Source organism: Astyanax mexicanus, chromosome 17 (assembly GCF_023375975.1).
Source record: "Astyanax mexicanus isolate ESR-SI-001 chromosome 17, AstMex3_surface, whole genome shotgun sequence".
Lineage (NCBI taxonomy): Eukaryota > Metazoa > Chordata > Actinopteri > Characiformes > Acestrorhamphidae > Astyanax > Astyanax mexicanus.
The window spans coordinates 17,709,425-17,728,096 of NC_064424.1; the positions used below are offsets into that span (position 1 = coordinate 17,709,425).

An 18,672-nucleotide genomic window follows, 5' to 3' on the forward strand; every position below is an offset into this window, starting at 1 on the left:
TCTTTCTGTTTACTCTTAAAAGTAGCTAAATATGCATAGTACTGCTGAAAGCATAGCATTTAAAATTTGTTCTGGGGGTGTGAGTTTATCATGTGATGGGTCTGTAGTGTGTTATGAGTCTGTTTTGCCCTCAGGTCTGTGTGTGCTTTAACTTAACTCTTGTTGTGCTCTCTTGTTGTTATCTTTCTCACGCAGAGAGCACCCAGCTGGAGGACCCGCGGGCGCAGTGGCAGCATGAACAGGAGTGCATGCTGCGGGAGTACCTCGACGTGGCCAAGGATGCACTGAGCGCCCAGAAGGAGATCTACCAGGTCAAAGAAGAACGACTCCGCCTGGCCCAGCTAGAGTTTCGGCAGCTCAATGATGCCTGGAGGGACAAGTCCTCTTCACAGACCAGCTGTAAGTAAGCTGTGTGGAGATATATCTAGGAATGGATGATATATTGGCATAAACATAAGAACTTTTAAGAACTTTTCAGTATCCAGACATCTGCTCATAACGCCATAACACTAATCTATAGTGGTGTTCCCTTTCCCGTGTAATTGAGGGCCTAGGCCAAACCCTGAAAAACAAACCTATAGCATTATCCCTCCTTTACCAAACATATAATATGCAGTCAGGCAGGTAACATACTCCTTACAGTCTCCAAACCCATATTCGACTATTTAGACTTAATATAATAAATGAGAAATGTAGTCACTTGGTCACTTCAAAGAAGACGTATTGACTACTCCAGAGTCCAGTAATGGTCTGCTTTACATCCCTCTTTTTTACGCTTGGCATTGTGCTCGGTAAAGTAAGTGTTGCGTTTAGTCGCTCAGCCATGGAGACCCATTATATGAAGCTACCAGCATAAAGTTTTGTGCTCCTCAGCATTAGGTGACCCCGCTCTGTAGCTTTACATGGTCTGGCACATGGTCGCTAAGCTGCTGTTGTTTCTAAATGCTTCCACTTTTCAGTAATGACAACATTTCATAATATATGTTAACTAGTGCTGGGTGGTATGACCAAAAACATACATTACAGTATTTTTCAAGATTTTGACAGTTTCAAGGGATGGGTATGGCGGTATGAGAAAAATGCATACCGGTTCTAATTTTCCCTATGGTATACCTAATAAACCAGTATACCACCCAAAACTAATGTTAAGCCTCTATGGCAGGGGTGTCCAAACTTTTTTGTTGGCGGCCAGACGGAGAAATATATTTGAAGTTACGGGCCACAGACTCTGTAATAAAACAAATAATGAAATATACCACTTTAAATAATACATTTTCCCGATTACTATCATTTACACACCACTTTACTTGACTTACTATCTTTTTCTATCTTTGACAGTGTTGTATAAACTAAGATTTTTCAAATTGATGTTTCATTTTATGATGTCTCTTAATATTAAATTCCTTAATTACGCCAACTTTTAGACTCTTTGGCCCGTTTTTCTGCGCTACAACTGCGCACTTTCTCCGCTTTTAGACTCTTTGACCTGTTTTTCTGGGCTACAACTGAGCACTCTCTCCGCTTTTAGACTCTTTGGCCCGTTGTTTCTGACACCTAGCGTTCAAACTTTGAATCTCACATTATAAAAACCTGCTTAACAGCGGGCCAACTTTCATTCTATTTCTAAAATACCCGCAAATAGTCCGCGGGCCGTAGTTTGGACACCCCTGCTCTATGGCATGATGTTGCCCTCAGGCAACAAAACATATTTTGGTTATTACACCATTTGTATGTAGACAGCAGTATATTTAACATTGCTGGCCTCTTGTAAACACCCAAAATGCTGATGACACTGTAAATAAGAACCACAGTGACCCAATCAAGATGAGATCAAACAAACTAATACATGCTGATTTACCCAGTGTTTATATTTGTGTCTGAAGCAGCTCTCATAGTATCTTGCATGCACTCGATGCATTTGCTAACATGCTTTTCTCTGCATGTGTTATTAGTATTCTGCTCCAGTATTCCTCTACTTCAGTGATTTAGACGTGAAAGCGTGATAGATCAAAGTAATGCCTCTCCAGCTGTAAAAGTGGTTGAATTATTTCTCTGCGTCTGCAGATCTTATGCACCGCTATGAAATTCCAAAAAGTATATGGCAGACAGCAGTGATAACATAATTGCCTTTGAACTCTTATCTCTTGTACAGTAAATTCCAGATCCTCATCAAGCAGTAAATATGATCCTGAAATTCTCAAGGCGGAGATTGTGACTGCGAAAAGTAGGGTAAGGAATGCCTTGAACACTCCATAAATATTTCATCACATACTTTTACTGTCTATACTGTGTGATTTGTGCTGTATGATAAGCCATTTCAGTTCAGCACATGCACTTCCCTACAGTTATAGGACTAAATAAGTGAGTTGTCTCGTGTATACACTAATGTGTGTGTGTCAATGCGAGTTTCTAAAGAGTCATTCTTTTTTTTCCTCTTTGCTTGTGCCGCACTTTCCATCTCTCCCCCTCTTTCCCTCCCTGTCACACTCTTTTATTCAGGTAAATAAGCTGAAGAGAGATCTGGCCTATATGAGGCAGGAACTGCTTTATAAGGAGCAGGGGTTTGAAACACTGAAAGAGTAAGTGCAACCTGACCTTGTTACACAATCACCAGCAAGACGATCGCTTCACTGCTCTAGTGTTTAGCAAATTCCTGCCTTTCACTCCGGATACCTCCTGAGAGTCAAAAGAGGACCCTTTATTATAACACAGGCCTTCATTCATTAACCCCCTAAACTAGGCACAGTTATTCAAAGCCCATAACTGCAAACGCCAGCAAAATAATCAGAACAAAATTGAAGAATGCAGTGTTTCTTACTTTCAATCCATTGCAAACAGTATGAACCCAAGATGTTTAATATTTGGTCTGATCAACTTTATTTAGTTTATTAATATGCATCCTTTCCTGTATTTCAGACCTGCAACACATTAAGTTTAGGAACAGTCTTTTAAACAGGTGACGTTAAAAGATGATTTTGATTTGGTACAAAAGCAGTGTCCATGAAATGCTTGTTCTGAAGAGCAATGATGGATGAGAAATCTCCACTTGAATAAAAATAATGAATAAATATGTGATTGAAGGAATCTTGAGGAAGTTTAGTATGTAAGAAGCAAGGATGCGTGCCTAAGATAATACTCATGATTTCTAATATATCAGATGACGCTCCATTAAAAGTTATTTAACAGTCTCTTTTGTGATTGCAATATTTAATGCAGAAAAGTACATTGAGATCTTGGACATTGCCTACAGTAAGCTTCAATTTCAATATTTCCACTTAGGCTAGTCAGACAGCGCTACACTGAGAATCCATGAGTGATACACTAAGCCAGGGCGGTATTAGCTAGCGGTTAATCTTACGTAACTTGTTTCAACATGGTAAACGGGAATCTACAGTCCGACATACTCGCCTCTGAACGGCAAAAGAGCTAACTAGCACTTAGCACAGTTAGTGGGTTATGCCAATGCTGCTCCAGCAGTGCTAGCCAGGTTTAGGAGCAGGCTACAGTCCAATAATACTCGCCTCTGAATGGCAAAAGAGCTAGCGCTTAGCGTGGTTAGCAGCTAATGCTAATACTGCTCCAGTCTCGAGCCTTGGTGCTGGAGAGCTAAATTTTGGAACTAAACTATAACGCTGTACTTCAGCGGGGAGTGGCTTTACTGCTCCTTACAAACCTGACTGGTAGAATTCATACATAAGGCACACTGGATTATACGGTGTACTGACTATTTTAGAAGAATTAAAAGATTTGAAGTGCACCTTTTATAGTGCGAAAAATACGGTACTTAGTGCCATTAATGGCCCTAAGTACCGTATTTTTTAAGAGATGTGAAAAGAGAGATGTCATTACAAAGTGCTGACCAGACAAAAAAAATTCATACTGTCAAAAATGAAATGAGTATATATATTAAATATAAGAAACACTGCATTTTTTGTATGACAACATTATGTGTATTTGAGTAAGTGTGCACTTTTGAAGCCGAAATATTTAATGATTAATTTCCTAACTCTGACATTTTGGACACGTAGTGGAAATACCATTTGTAAAAACATGACACACATGATGACATAATGACAAAGGTTACAGCTTTGTTTGTATCAGGGCTGCACTGTTTATAAGGGTATACACTATCAACTTGGTAACACACTTCTCTCAGTTTACCATTACAACATTCTTCAGAGCTTCATTGTAGTGTAGAGCTGGAAATCTGGTCTCAAGCTAACTCTCTCAGCTGACCTAGATCAGACATGTTTTTTTCTACTATTTCACCATTCCACAATTGAACCCATTTCTTCTCGTTCAGCTCCAGTTGACACAACTCTCTTAGATTTTAAAAAGTGCCTACAGAGGCTGGGCAGGTGCTTGTTGACTTGCCTGCGCTCCCCTGCCTCCCTCTTTCTCTCCCCTGTGCGCAAGAATGTGAACAGACCTGTTGCTCGGGTGGCGCGCCGAGGATTGCGTTTGCTGCCACTTGCTGCTTCTTAAATGAGTCTACCCTGATCTCAAATTGTTCCACATACTGTGTAAATTTTACATTCATGCAGTGTTTTGGAATTGACAGACCTTAAAGAATCTGTCAATCTCCGAATATCACCATGTTCAACAAAATTACGCCTCTTTATAACGTCTCTTTTCACGTTTGACTTGATCATGTTATCTTTATGATTCCTTTTAATAAGTGAGTGCACTGAAGCTGCTGGTAAACAACAGTGTTCCTTAATTCAGTACTGGATCAAAAGTTGGCTCTTGTTCTCCAAGAGTGACCAAGGCTGTTTTCACAGAGCAGGTAAAAAAATGTTTACTGAAACAGTGTGCATCATGTACATAATAGGGATGTGCAAAAGAGCAAAGCTTCATGTGAAGTTTCAGTTTCATCCTTGCCAAAATCACAGGAGCTATCAGGTAGTACCAGTGGTAGATGGCTTGCCTTATCAATGCAAAGTGGCATCCCTGCAAAAGTTTGAGGTCTGTTACCTCACTATCCCACCACTGAAACCCTCACTCGCTTCTGTTGTCCATTTTTCTTTCTCCTCACTGCCCTTTTCCCTTTAGTATGAATTCCCATTCAACTGTCTAGACTGAGTCGAATAGGATCTAAATTAATCATTGAATGTGTGGCATATCTGTGTCTTATACAGCTCTGGAAAAAAATTAGACCACTTAAGAATGATGAATTTCTTTGATTTTACCAAATTAAAAATCTCTGGAATAGAATCAAGAGGAAGATTGATGATCACAACCATCAAACCAAGCTGGACTGCTTGAAATATTGAACCAGGAGTGGAATAAAATTATCCAAAAGCAGTGTGTAAGACTGGTGGAGGAGAACATGCCAAGATGCATGAAAACTGTGATTAAAAATCAGGGTTATTCCACCAAATATTGATTTCTGGACTCTTAAAACTTTATGAATATGAACTTGTTTTCTTTGCATTATTTGAGGTCTAAAAGCTTTGCATATTTTTAGTTATTTCAGCCATTTCTAATTTTCTGCAAACAAATGCTCTAAATGACAATATTTTTATTTGGAATTTGGGAGTACCTATAAATAGCAAAATCCAAGAAACTGATTCAAAAACTTAAGTGGTCTTTTACTTTTTTCCAGAGCTGTATAACGCAAAAAGATCGTATTTAGGCGTCTTCTCCCTGCTGAATGAATGTAGCCTGAAAGTCAAGAACATGTTGTGCGGAGCCACAACAGACGCTTGGGTCCAGAAGCAAACATATTTGAAATAAAATGACGACCTTTTCCAGGCTGTAACTGCAAATATTCCTTGCTCCCTTGTCACTTAGTACCGCACATGTCTCCCTCTTACCAGAATCGACCATAAGGTGTCAAGCACTTCATATGGCTTCAAGCAGCATGAAGCCCAGGCCATCCTGAAGGAGGTCAGGACCATTAAAGATGCCATTAGCTCTGGAGAGAGGGAGAAGCAGGAGCTCATTCAGGTAATTGTTAACACTTTGTTTCACCCCTCACCTGATGACTCAAACTAAAAAAGATTAAAACACTTTTCTCAGGGTAATGGTTCTGATATTTCTGATGTGGACACAGTGCTGTGAAATCTCAGAGATAAAAATGGATGTTTCATGTTGTACGTGCGAGGCTGTCACATGGTTAAATAGTTGAAGAATGTCCTGGGTGAGGTAATTTGTTGACTGTGAGTGGCTGCCTGAGCAGGGTGAGGCCTTACATTCAAGAGAATGTTCACACACACATACCTATACCTCGAGCAATACAGAAGCACTTAGTTGTAAATAGGGTTAAAAATGTAGAGTTACATAGCAGAGTGCTGAGGTCAGACTTTTGTACGGACGTTTGGCAACTGAAATGATTTGTGTGAAAATTGCAAAATAAATCACCTTCAGTGTTTTATCATTTACATTTACATTTATGGTATTTAGCAGACGCCCTTATCCAGAGCGACTTACAACAGTGCTTCAGATTTATTTTAACTCATATTGCTGTTTCCTCCAACATTTTTTAAACAACTGCAGCAGGGCTAAGATAGTATTATTATCTGAACTAAATTAGTTTAGCTTTTGTTTGTTCTTCCTTTAACTGTGTAAACTTACTCACAGGTGACTTGAGCAACACTGCCGAGTTAAATTTGACAAAACTCCTGAGGTAGCTATCTGATAGTACCAGTGTTTGACAGCTTGCTGCAGTTGTCCGTTTTTCTTTCTCCTCAATGCCTATTCTTCCTTTTCTATGAAGGAAAAGTAGCTTGAAAATTAGCATGAATTCCCATCTGATTGTCCAGTCGTGTTGCATAAACTGGACATTTGATACTACATATTAAAGCTAGGATAGTACAGTTAGCTTAGGTAAATTAGTTTAGCATTTGTTTGTTCATCAAAAAAAGTATTCCTTTATCTGTGTAAATTTTTCACTCGAATGTGACTGCTGAGGTAAATTTATGACAAAAAAAGCTAAATGTGTGACTAGAGTAGCACTACTAAAGTAAAATCATGATAGAATAGCACGTCTGAGGTAAGTTTTTGTATTGTATGTTATTGGTTTGTCTGCTTGGATATGAAACATGTTCAGTGTTCAATAAATATTGTTAAATTGTAGTTTTGTTATTGCTATTTTGTAAAAAAAAAAAAAAAAAATCAAGACAAAAATACATTTATACTGTTTATTTCATTCAGTGAAGTAAAAATAGCAAAACATATTGAAAACCTGCATACATAAATTCCTCATTTCACATTTTGAAGTGTTAAAATTGTGCATATCTTGAAATCCTGAAATCCTTTAAGTGGAAACCTAGCTAAAGTTAACTAAAGTATGTTTCCTAAAACAGAGCAGAGTTGCACGATTGCAGGTTTGGTTCTGCAGGGCAAGACTGTATGAAAGAGAATAGTATAGTGTTTACACAGTAGGTTTTTTATTTTTGAAACATAAAAAAGCTGTGAGTTATATAGACTCTGTTAGTTTGTCTGCTTTTTCCTGTTTTTTTTTCTTCTTTTAATCCCATAGCTTTGCTCACACTGTTTGAGAAAGCACATGGAAGGGTGGGTTATACTTAAATAATATATGCCTCTGCCTTTTTCCTGCAACAGGCTGACATCTTTGTGTGTCATGCTGATTTTGTTCATGCTTCAGTACAGTTTCTCTGTTTAACACGTTAATGTTCCCTTTAATGTCTGTATTATATTATTACAATAAGTTTATTATAATTAAGGCAATTCTTTAATGTATAAATGTAGTATGTGACTTTGATTGAGGAAAAATGCTTAGATGTTTGTTTACAATTCTGTTAACCACGCTGCTATTTTGGCTTAGCGTGAAACACTTGTGGCAGGACTTTAGCCTACCTTAGCCTAGCTTTTAAAATGTAAACTTTTTTGTCATTATTTCCTACCAGAGTCTTACCAGACCCTCTTTGGGTTTACTGTTACCTAGCTGTGTGGTTAGCTAGCTGAAGAGATAGTGTGTGTGTGTATATATATATATATATATATATATATATATATATATATATATATATATATATATATAGCAGTGGTGTGCAGTCAGGCCCTTCTAACCCTTCAGAGAAGGGGTGACAGTAAGTGCATGTAAAAATGTACATACTTTTTAATCAGGAAATACATATTATAGTTATTGTAAATGTATGGATTTATAAATTAAAATGGCAGAAGGGGTACCCACTTTATTCACTGTACGGTGCACACCACTGATATATAGTATATATAGTAGTGTTTGATAGGATTAGCTTTTAGCCTAACACCTAGTTGTTAACTAATTTTGGTAGCTCTACATTGTGCTGTTTCTTGCTATTATTTTTTGCACATCTCCAAATATGTTATGTAAAAAAAAAAAAAAAAAAAACAATTGTAAAATATTACCCGGCTTTGGTTCACAGTATGTAATTTTCCTCCTTTTAAATAACTCTTTATTCAGTCATGCTAATTTTAAATACAGTTTTCTCTGGTGGGATATATCTAATGTTTCTGTATATGTATACTGTATTCTGTATAATGTTTCTAATATTCTGTAGTTCTTGGTTAGTACAGTACTTCATATTTAGTACTTCAGCTGAAGGCGAGTCTGCATATTTATAGCCTTCACTGTATTCACAGTGCTGAATGAGTCTTTTTTTTTTCATAACTACTTGATGGCAATACTAATGACCATGATGCATCCTAATTAGCTACACTAAGCATGTCTCATTGTGGCTGCAGATGCCGTTAAACTTCAAATGAAAGTAAATCATCTTCATCTGTCTTCATTATCAGTGCTCTGCATTCCGTTACAGCTTGTGTAATTGTTGTAAAATGCGAGAAAATGGTTCATAGGTTCATAATGTGTTCAAAACAGAGCTTTATTGGTGCTGCAAATGGAGGTTTCGAAAGAGACCTGTGTGGGTAGTGAAGGATGCAGATTGTTTATATGCTTGTTATTTAAATAGACATGCTTTTTCAAGTTTTTAATTGCAGGATGTCTGGTATCTTTTTTTATGTGCCAGTAATTATGTGAGTAAGTCTGTTTGTATCGGTGTGGTAACTGTGAAATTGTCATTACCGCAATCATGAATCATCATTAATTAAGAAGAACAGTGTTGCTGAAATTTATATTTGACTCTATATATATATAGTCTCTTGCTTTAGATTTTGCTTTAGAATTTGATTATTAATGTCCCTCTTCTTCTACAGAAACTAGCTGTGTTGAAGGATGGCTTCCAGCTAGACTATGGCTCTCAGTCTGAACTGTGGGCCAGCAGCCCCTCCCTCGCCAATTCAAATCTGTCACTTCCTCGCCTCTACTCGGATGCGGAGTCCCAGACAGACATACCTGCTGAAGTAAGAGAAAGTGAAAAGCACACGTAACCACCTACAATGTTTTATTAACCTTAACAAATAATAAATTAGCATTCTCTAAGCAGGAACTTCTATTGAATACCATACACATAGTTTAGTGGACATAGGTGCTGGATGACCAGATGGAAAACAACTGGGTGAAACTGTTATCTGTTACCAATAAAACTTGTTCTGATATTATTCACAGCAATTGCATTCTAGGCTGTGTTCACATTACCATGCTGGTTAAAGTGAGACAGGTCTAATTATTTTACATATTTTTATGTCTGTGTGGACATTAGATTTCAGTCCTTATTTGCTCATAGATTGTATAGGTAACAATTTTTAGGCAGGTTCATGTTCAGACAGATTAATTCATACTACAGGTACAGGGCACTTGCATTTATAAATGTGATCTATTAAATAAGCCAAATCTGGCTTGTATTCTGAATGTAGCCAAATTGACTCCAATTTGATTGGAAAACATAGAATTTTCTTGTCCGCACAGCCTTTAAAAACAGATCTGTATGACATTTAAAGCAAAAAAAGACAGATTTTAGTTTTTGATAATGTGAATGTACCATATGTCCAAGGTCATTTTCACACCTGTAGTTATTTTCACTGGTCTGAATTAGTTGATGAGTTTGTCTGCATGGAGCGTTTTCCTCCTAGGCTTGGTTTGTTTTCACGCAGGCAAAACCTAAATGTACCAAAATGCACTCCAACAAATCACATCTGTCTAGCACATGAGCGGATGTCCGCGCAGTTAGCAGAGTTGCACGGCCGCGAGCAGCGAATGCTGCATATACACCGTTCAGTATGTAAACAGCTTAGCATGGAGCAGCAGCAGAGACTGCGTTTGTTCATAGCGATTACTGTTTTCACACCTGCCCAGTCGAACAGCACCAAGCGGACAAAGAAACAGAGTCTGTTTTAAACAGACCAAATAAGGTGAAAACGCCCTAAAGCCATATCTTTCACAAATGCAGACCCAGCACAAATGATTTAAACCCTTACATTATCTGTATTAAATCTCAATACTTTCTTTTCTCTCTTCTCACAATAACACAGTTCGTTTCAAGCTCCAATAAGCTGGCTGAGAAGGTACGACTGAGTTTGAAGTATGAAGAGGCAAAAAGGAGGTACCGTCCCTCTTTTATCATTCAAAAAATAATACTGTGTATTAATGATCATTTTAAAAATGCTTATATATTTCCATATATACACATTTAACCTTGCATTCTTTCATTTAGAATTGCTAACATAAAGGTCCAGATAGCAAAACTGGACAGCGAAGCATGGCCGGGCTTGCTGGACCCTGAGAGGGACCGTCTGATCCTCATCAACGAGAAGGAGGAGCTGTTGAAGGAACTGCAGTACGTGAAGCCCTGCAAGCGCGCACCCAACGATGCTGAGAAGATCGAGACTGAGAAGAAGCGACTGGAGCAAGACCTGCAGGCTGCACGCGACAACCAGAGCAAAGCGCTAACTGAGAGGTGAGGGGGCCAGGCATTGCAGGCTTGAGTCAAAAATTGAAAATCCAATGCCAAATGATGGTGAAAGTAAAATGTTGAATGAATGGAACTTGTCCTTCTTTTAAGCTTCAGCTTAGCTTAGTAATGTGTTACATGGCAACATTATAGCAAAGTTAAACATGTTGCTTTGAAACCAGCCCATATTTCCTTATCAGTCTTCAAGGGTGAGAGAGTGCAGCAGCTGTTGTGGAAAAGTGAACTCAGTTGGGATGCTAGATGCAGATGTAGCCTGAGGATGCAAAGTGTACAATCAATCATCCCTCTCTTCGCCCACTCGACTACAGACTTGAAGCTCACAATGTTTGCCAGGTTAAGGCCAATGAACCTACACAAAAGTGAGCAAAGCTAGTACGATTTCAGGAACATTTGCAATGGCAACATTTAATTACATTTTTTACTAAATACAGTTTATATAGCATTAAACTTCCTGTCAAAAGTTCCTATCAAATATTCGTCATGCTTTCTCCTGAGGTAGTAAAAGTTGTGGCCAGTCTGCTTTTTCTGTTGTGACCGGTAGCAGTTTGTTGGCATTTGTTTTGCATAATGGCATTAGTCAGCACTAGTCTGGTCATCATTTTTTGTATCTTACACGAACCAATGAGTGAATAAATGCAAATGCCAATTCTATCCCTCCTTTTGGTTCTAGTGGTTGTGGTAAATGACCAATCTAGCAAGATTATTTAATCTTATTTAGTGATTACCTGTTCAGAAGAAAATTAGACAGCTTTGTATTTGTCTTGTAGTCCTTCTGGGCTCTAAGATGTCTCCATCGATCAAATGCATTGCTAATATTTAATTATATTTTGCTCTGATTCTGATCGTGGAGCTTTTCATATGGATGCTGTGGCTGCAGTACGTGTGTTTTACATACTATTGTGTTTGATACCTGACAACCTGGGGTATGGAAAGAGGCACAAGTTAATGGGCATTGGGGCATTTTGGGACATTTTCAAACAATTAAAAAATGAACATACTGGCTGAGGCACTGCTAGAGATGTCAAGAGATTTCAGTTCTTAAACATAGCATGTTTCTTTTATATCGAATGGCACAGCCATATTATTTTATTAGCAGAAGATCAGTTAGTACAGAAAAATATACAGCTCAGAAAAAAAAGAAACTGCTTAAAAATGATGAGTTTCTTTAATTTGAGATGGATAATCTCCAGCCATCAAACCAAGCTGAAACAGCTTGAATCTTTGCACCAGGAGTGGCATAAAGTTATCCAAAAGCAGTGTGTAAGACTGGTGGAGGAGAACATGCCAAGATGCATGAAAACAGTGTCTGAGTTATTCCACTAAATCTTGATTTTTTAGCTCTTAAAACTTTATGAATATGAACTTGTTTTCTTTGCATTGTTTGAGGTCTGAAAGCTCTGCATCTTTTTTGTTATTTTAGCCATTTCTCATTTTCTGCAATTTAATGCTCTAAATAACAATAATTTTTATTTGTAATTTGAGAGAAATGTTGTCCGTAGTTTATGGAATAAAACACTGTTCATTATTTATAAATATAGTTAGCATTACTAGTGTATTACCCATATAGTGAATCCCAAGTATACAGTTAATATATTCAGCAGTGTGGAGGATGAACAGTCATATCTGACTCATCCATTCTAATGAGGACGAATAAAACTGTAGACGTGTGCCTCCCAAAGGCTCCCTAAGAGCGAGGACACCTGCGTCTTCAGCTCAGGTTCCCTAGGTGAGAACGCCAATTAGGCCTCTTTGTTCTTTCCTTCTTTCACTCTGTTCCTTCTTCTTTTCATTTTATCTCTTTCTAGTCTTTTTTCGTATCTTTTTCTTCTCTCTCTCTCTCTCTCTCTCTCTCTCTCCCTCTCTCCTTTGTTTTCTCAGAACCCCCCCCCCCCCCCCCAACCTTGAGTCATTTGAACAGGGCGCTTGTTCTGCACACTAGATACTGTATCCTCATTGAGCTTGGCATCCGCGCTCTTCCTGTAACCTGAGCTGCAGAAGCAGGGGGATGTAGGTTGAGCACAATGGGTGCCTTTTCCAGGCCTTGTGTTCCTCGACATTCCACTGCAACTTCACTCAGACATGAAGGGACGTTCAAGTAGCCTTTTAAGCGTAAACAATACGAGTGAAATGGGAATCGACAGAAATGCAATGACAAATAATAACTGAAAACATTGGTGGCTTGTGTGATGTGTTAAACAAGGAAAGTGCTTTTTCCTGAATAGTGGTGCATCTAAAATGAATTCCACTTCCATACAGTTGCTCGGCAGTTGCTGTATGATTTGATGGTGCTAGGTCATCACTGTGGTATCTCAGATGAATGCTATGGTTTATATAAGTGCAGCACAGCAGTGCCAATAATACACGTTATAGCACAAACCTCCAGTGTATTATTGCTATTATACCACAGTTCCATTACCGCTGTGTATTGAAAAGATTTAAAGAGTAAAGGAGGATGAGAAAATATGATCTATTTGGTTATAAACACTTCGAATTAAAGTAGTTCCATTGCTGCTCTGTTTGTAGCTTCGCATGTCTGGCATGTATGTGGGGGAGTAATACATGAAGAGCTTCGGTTACAGTGCATTACCGGCTGATAACGACACTCGCAGAATGCCTCTCAGCCAATCGCATTGCAGGGTTGGAACTAACTGTGGTATAATATGGTTTATATAAGTGATTTCTATGGTATTCCATTTGTTTGCTAACTTCTTGTTGTCTAGGTGGTTGAAATGATGTTTATGTGGTGTTGCTATAAATTATTGTTGCTATGACCTTCAAGGTGGTTGCTGTTGTGTCGCTAAGTGGTTGCCATATCATCCCATGTGTTTGCTATGGTTGCATTGCATTTGATAAAAAAAAAAACAGCTTACAAACACACATCACACAATCAGACAGTGTCACTATCTTAAAAAAAAACATATGTGGTGAAAATCCAGCAGCAAAATAATTAAACAACTAGAAAAAGAAGTAAAAAATGAAACCATATGCTCAACCATAATTACAATACGATACACCCTCCAGTAGAGTATTTCCTGGCTATTTGAAGGACTTCTAGAACACTGAGCAGCCATGCATATTATTAAAAACACAGTTTCAGACCAATTATAAACAGCCCAAAAACAATATCGGCCTCAGAACAACCAGTTTGGGATAATGAGACTCTGCAAAGTAAGTTGGCAGTCAGCCCATTATTCTATTTTCCAGGCATTTTTAAAGGGGGAGCTCTGTTCCAGGTAGATTGTGTTCTTTCCAAATTACTGTCCAATGCAGCAAAACTACAGCTGCTTCCCAATTATGTACTACACATACATACTGTAAGGTATAGCCTATATATTAATCTTAATAGGATCATGCTGTGAAGATGCTACTAAGGCTTTTGAAGGTAGAGGGTAATACGAATGCAGCAAATTATAGAGAAATCCTGGAGGATAGTCTGCTTCGTCTGCAGGAGGACTACCGTATATCTTGGGAGAAGATTTATTTCCCAGCAAGACAGTGACCCGAGGTATATAGTGAAAGCTATACATATAGCAAAATGACAGAAGGACAACATGATGGATGTTCAGTAGAGACTTTGTGGCTTAACTTAAAAAGGGCTGTTCATGCCTGATAACCTGTGCAACCTGACAGAACCTGAGCAGCTTTGGAGTAATGAATCGTAATGAATAAAGTAAATTGCAGTGTCCAGATGTACAAGCCTATTGAGAGGTCCTGTGCTGTGGCAAAACATGCTATAGTAAACGGATCACCAGTCTGTACAGACATGTACATGGTGTACAGAGTTGCTTAGCAGAGAATGTATGTGTTGTAATGCAGCTGTTTCTCTCTATCCTGCTGTAGGTTGAGGTTGCACTGCAAGAGGAGCAAGTTGGTGAAGGAGCTGGAGGAGGTAGTGAGGCAAGCTTCCTCACTTCACACCCAACTAAAGAGGTAATAATATGCACTTTCCAGACTTGTGGTTTGCAGAAATATTCCTACCCCTTAAACTTGTTCACATTTTGTCACCTTACAACCACAAACTTAAATGAATTTTATTGAGATTTTAAGTTTTTTTCAAAATGTCATTCACCCCATATATCAATACATAGTAGAGACACCATTCACTGCAATTGCAGCTGAAAGTTTTTGTGGTATATCTCTACCAGCTTTGCCCATTCTTCTTTGCAAAACAGCACAAACTCAGCCAGTTTGAATGGAGAGCATTTGTGAAAACTCATTTTTATGTCTTATCTCAGATGCTCAATGAGATTTAGGTCATTCCACTGTAGCTCTGGCTGTATGTTTATTAGCTGTATGTTAATTAGCTGTATGTCATTGTCTTGCTGAAAGGCGAATCTCCATCTTAGTCTGCCCTTTTTTTTTTTGCTCCATCCATCTTCCCATCAACCTTGACCAACTTCCCTGTCCCTGCTGAAGTAAGGCATCCTCAAAGCATGATGCTGCTGCTGTCACATTTTACAGTGGCGTGGGTTCAGTGATATTTTACCAGAGAAATGAACTACAGGTGTTAAAATGCCCCAAAATAGGCCCCGAGTGGTCCAGCGGTCTAAAGTGCTGCCACTATGAGCGGGAGGTTGCAGTGTTGAAGCCCTGCTCATGCAGCTTTGCCATCAGCTGCCGGTGCAGAGGGAGCAAAATTGGCTCTGCTCCCTCCGGGTGGGTAGATGGCACTCTCTACCCACATCACTAAAGGGTGATGTCTGCAGCACAGGGCGTCTGTGAGCTCCTGGTGTGTTGAGTCCTAATGAGTGGGTTAGGTAATTGGCTGGTCAAAATTGGGGGGAAAAAAATAGAAAAAAAAAAGCCCCAAATTACATACAACTTGACCCTTTAAACTAATTAAATGACTTCTGAAGGCAATTAATTGAACTGGATAATTTTGCGCATCACACTTTTCACTTTTCATATCACATTTTTTTATTGGATAAAAAATGTTAAAACCATGAATAGTTTGTAGTTGAAAGGTAAAAATATGTGTTCAAAACGTTCAAGGGGTATGAATGCTTTTGCAAGCCACAGTGGAAAAAAAAGAAAAATCCATATTTTGTGAATACTGATGATGAAGGTATTTTTTGAATCCTGCACTTTGTTAATGCCAGTGCCGGAAATCCATTTTATTGGCGTTGGCAGCTATTTGTAAACTGTTGCTGTGATCTTTATTCATTGTGAGTTCTTGCCCCGTTTCAATATTAGCCCAATATTTTCTCTCCAAAAACTGCATGTCATGAGAAATCAGTGTTATATAAGATGATGTAAGAGCTCTGTAATCGGGACAGATTTGCTGTGAAGTACACTTAAAGGCATTTTGCAGGACTCGCCAGAGACGCTTGCCTTTTGATGTAAAGCTGCGCAGTCAAACACTGCTGACTAACTTCAACAATAGCTTTGTCGCCACTTTTTGTTCGTGAATCATGCCTAATTCATTTTCTGGTTCTGGCTGGTGCACATCAAAGGCGTGGAAGTGTGGAGAGCGAGTCCCAGGCGCATACCGCTAATGAGCCTGCCATGCTTTAATTAGCATGTTTGCTTTAGTGCAGAATGCATTTGAAGTTGGGAAAGGAACTAGGGTAGATGAAGAATGGGGAGGGAGGAGGGGGATCAGGCTTCTAGACAGAAATAGAAATAGAAATGGAAGGCTGAAGTGTGAAGTGGAGTCTGCTCTTCTTAATGCTGCCTTTTTATTTTTCTGCTCTCTCTTGTCTCTTCTCTTTCTCATATTCTCTCTCTTTCTCTTGTTCTCCTCTACCTCACTCATACACCCCTCCAGCCTGTCAGCCAGCAACCTGTCGTGTTCCTCAGGCAGCAGCCGTGGCTCGCTTACCTCCAGCCGAGGCTCTTTGGCCACTTCAAGCCTCGGCTCGTCCTCCTCGCTCAGCTTCACCGACTTCTACCTAGAGCAGCCTGAGCTGTGTGACCCAGACTTTCAGGTCAAGTTGGACTCGCTGCTGCAGGAGGGCTCCTCGTCCAGCTACAGACCCTCTAGCTCCATAACTACCATCCACGAGAACGAGGTGTCGTCTGGACCAGCGAGTGGCAGCCTGGGTCCTGGCCAGCGAGTGCAGGGCGTCCTGCGCTTGTCTGAGACGCCGCGCTCCATGAGCTCTCTCTCGCCGCGCTCTTCCCTCTCCTCACTTTCGCCACCCTGTTCGCCCCTTGTCCCCGACGCCTCCTTCCTGCCCGGAGAGGCCTTCCCGGGCCCGCCCTCGCACCTTGACCTGGAGCTGCAGGCCCGGCTCGCTGAGTTGCGGCTGGAAGGAGAGCAGCAGCTTGCTCAGTTAGCCTTTCGCGACGCTAAGCAAGACAACAGCACAGCTCCTGGGGAGCCTCCTAAAGGTATGAAAGCTCTGTTCTCACATGTGGTAGATAACTGTGGTCCTGTAGTACCTTTTTCCATGTGTTTTGTGATCTTACCTGGCCCTTAAGGACCAGGGCCCTCAAAGTAGCAACTCTGAAGTAGCAACTGTAGAGGTGGAGGAAAGTGTGTGTCAAACTAATAATTTATTATCTATTGGTCCATTCATCACAAAATAGCAAACTGTACAAAACTATCATCTATGTTTAATTAAGATGCACTATATATACAGCTTTGGAAAAAAAAATAGGCGGCCACTTCAGTATATGTTTGAGTAAATTGAACATTGTTGTTTTACATTATAAACTACGGACAGCATTTTTACAGAAATTCCAAATAAAAGTATTGTCGTTTAAAGCATTTATTTGCAGAAAATGAGAAATGGCTGAGCTTTCAGACCTGTAAAGGCAAAAATATAAGCTCATATTCATAAAGTTTTAAGAGTCCAGAAATCAATATTTATTGGAATAACCCTGGTTTTTAATCACAGTTTTAAACATGCATCTTGGCATGTTCTCCTCCACCAGTCTTACACACTGATTTTGGATAACCTTGTGCCACTCCTGGTGCAAAAATTCAAGCAGTTCAGTTTGGTTTGATGGCTTGTGGATCATCCATCTTTCTCTTGATTATATTCCAGAGGTTTTCAATTTGGTAAAATCGAAGAAACTTATAATTTTCAAGTGGTCTCTTTTTTTTCTGGAGCTGTATTTGGCAGTTGAAGTTGTTTAAAAAGCAAGACCAAAATATATTTAGGCTATTTATTTTATGGAGTTGACAGGATTAAGTTTTTGTGTTCAACAAAGACTAGATTGACTCAAAATAAATGAACAACTAAAGACGGCAAACATGAAGACCATCTGAATAGGAGAATAGGAGAGCAGGTTCTTCTTTAATGGGGGTCTTTCCACATGAAGGTACTGATGGTGCACACACAAAACATGCAGAATTTCACAGCAATATTTATAGAAAACAGAGTTTTGTCTTATGTGCCACTCCTGATTTTACTCCGGGTTATCCAAGATAACGACCATTAACTCTCCAATATGGCATTGGGTTGATATTATTTAAGCAAATGAGGACACCATCCATACAAGCGTATGTTTTTTTTTTTTAAACCACTTGTAACCGTGCCAAGTATGGGCCTTTCTATTACTTCCTTGCAAAGAACGTTCTGGTCATTAGGTCTCGCCTCAAGACGAGCTAGCTATAGATCTGGTTAACTTCTGCACTTCCAATGTACAGGCTTCTTTGCTTTTGATTATACAAGGATGCTTGAGGCTGTAAAACGTTCTTTACCAGATATATATTTTTTAATAATAGTTTTTTTTAAACTTTAAGGAGCACAAAAATAATTTTTGCTGAAGTGTTTTAGGAGAATCTTTTTAGCAAACTTCTAATTGTATGTTTCATTGCATTATATATGTATGTAATTTCCAAATTATATATTTAATTAGCAAAATGTCAGGTTATTTATTTAGTTTGTCCATTTATGTATTTTGA

At 39.1% G+C, this 18,672-nt stretch overlaps 1 protein-coding gene across 1 annotated transcript in view; it reads left to right on the forward strand.

The window, feature by feature from the left end:
- wwc1 (WW and C2 domain containing 1) overlaps positions 1 to 18,672 on the forward strand; it is a 49,194-nt gene that overhangs the window by 12,883 nt on the left and 17,639 nt on the right. The window contains exons 3-11 of the mRNA XM_007244424.4: positions 196 to 399; positions 2,153 to 2,229; positions 2,500 to 2,579; positions 5,820 to 5,949; positions 9,163 to 9,309; positions 10,378 to 10,448; positions 10,560 to 10,802; positions 14,658 to 14,747; positions 16,585 to 17,150. Of these exons, the coding sequence (XP_007244486.3) occupies positions 196 to 399; positions 2,153 to 2,229; positions 2,500 to 2,579; positions 5,820 to 5,949; positions 9,163 to 9,309; positions 10,378 to 10,448; positions 10,560 to 10,802; positions 14,658 to 14,747; positions 16,585 to 17,150 (1,608 nt within the window). The remainder of the gene's footprint in view (positions 1 to 195; positions 400 to 2,152; positions 2,230 to 2,499; positions 2,580 to 5,819; positions 5,950 to 9,162; positions 9,310 to 10,377; positions 10,449 to 10,559; positions 10,803 to 14,657; positions 14,748 to 16,584; positions 17,151 to 18,672) is intronic.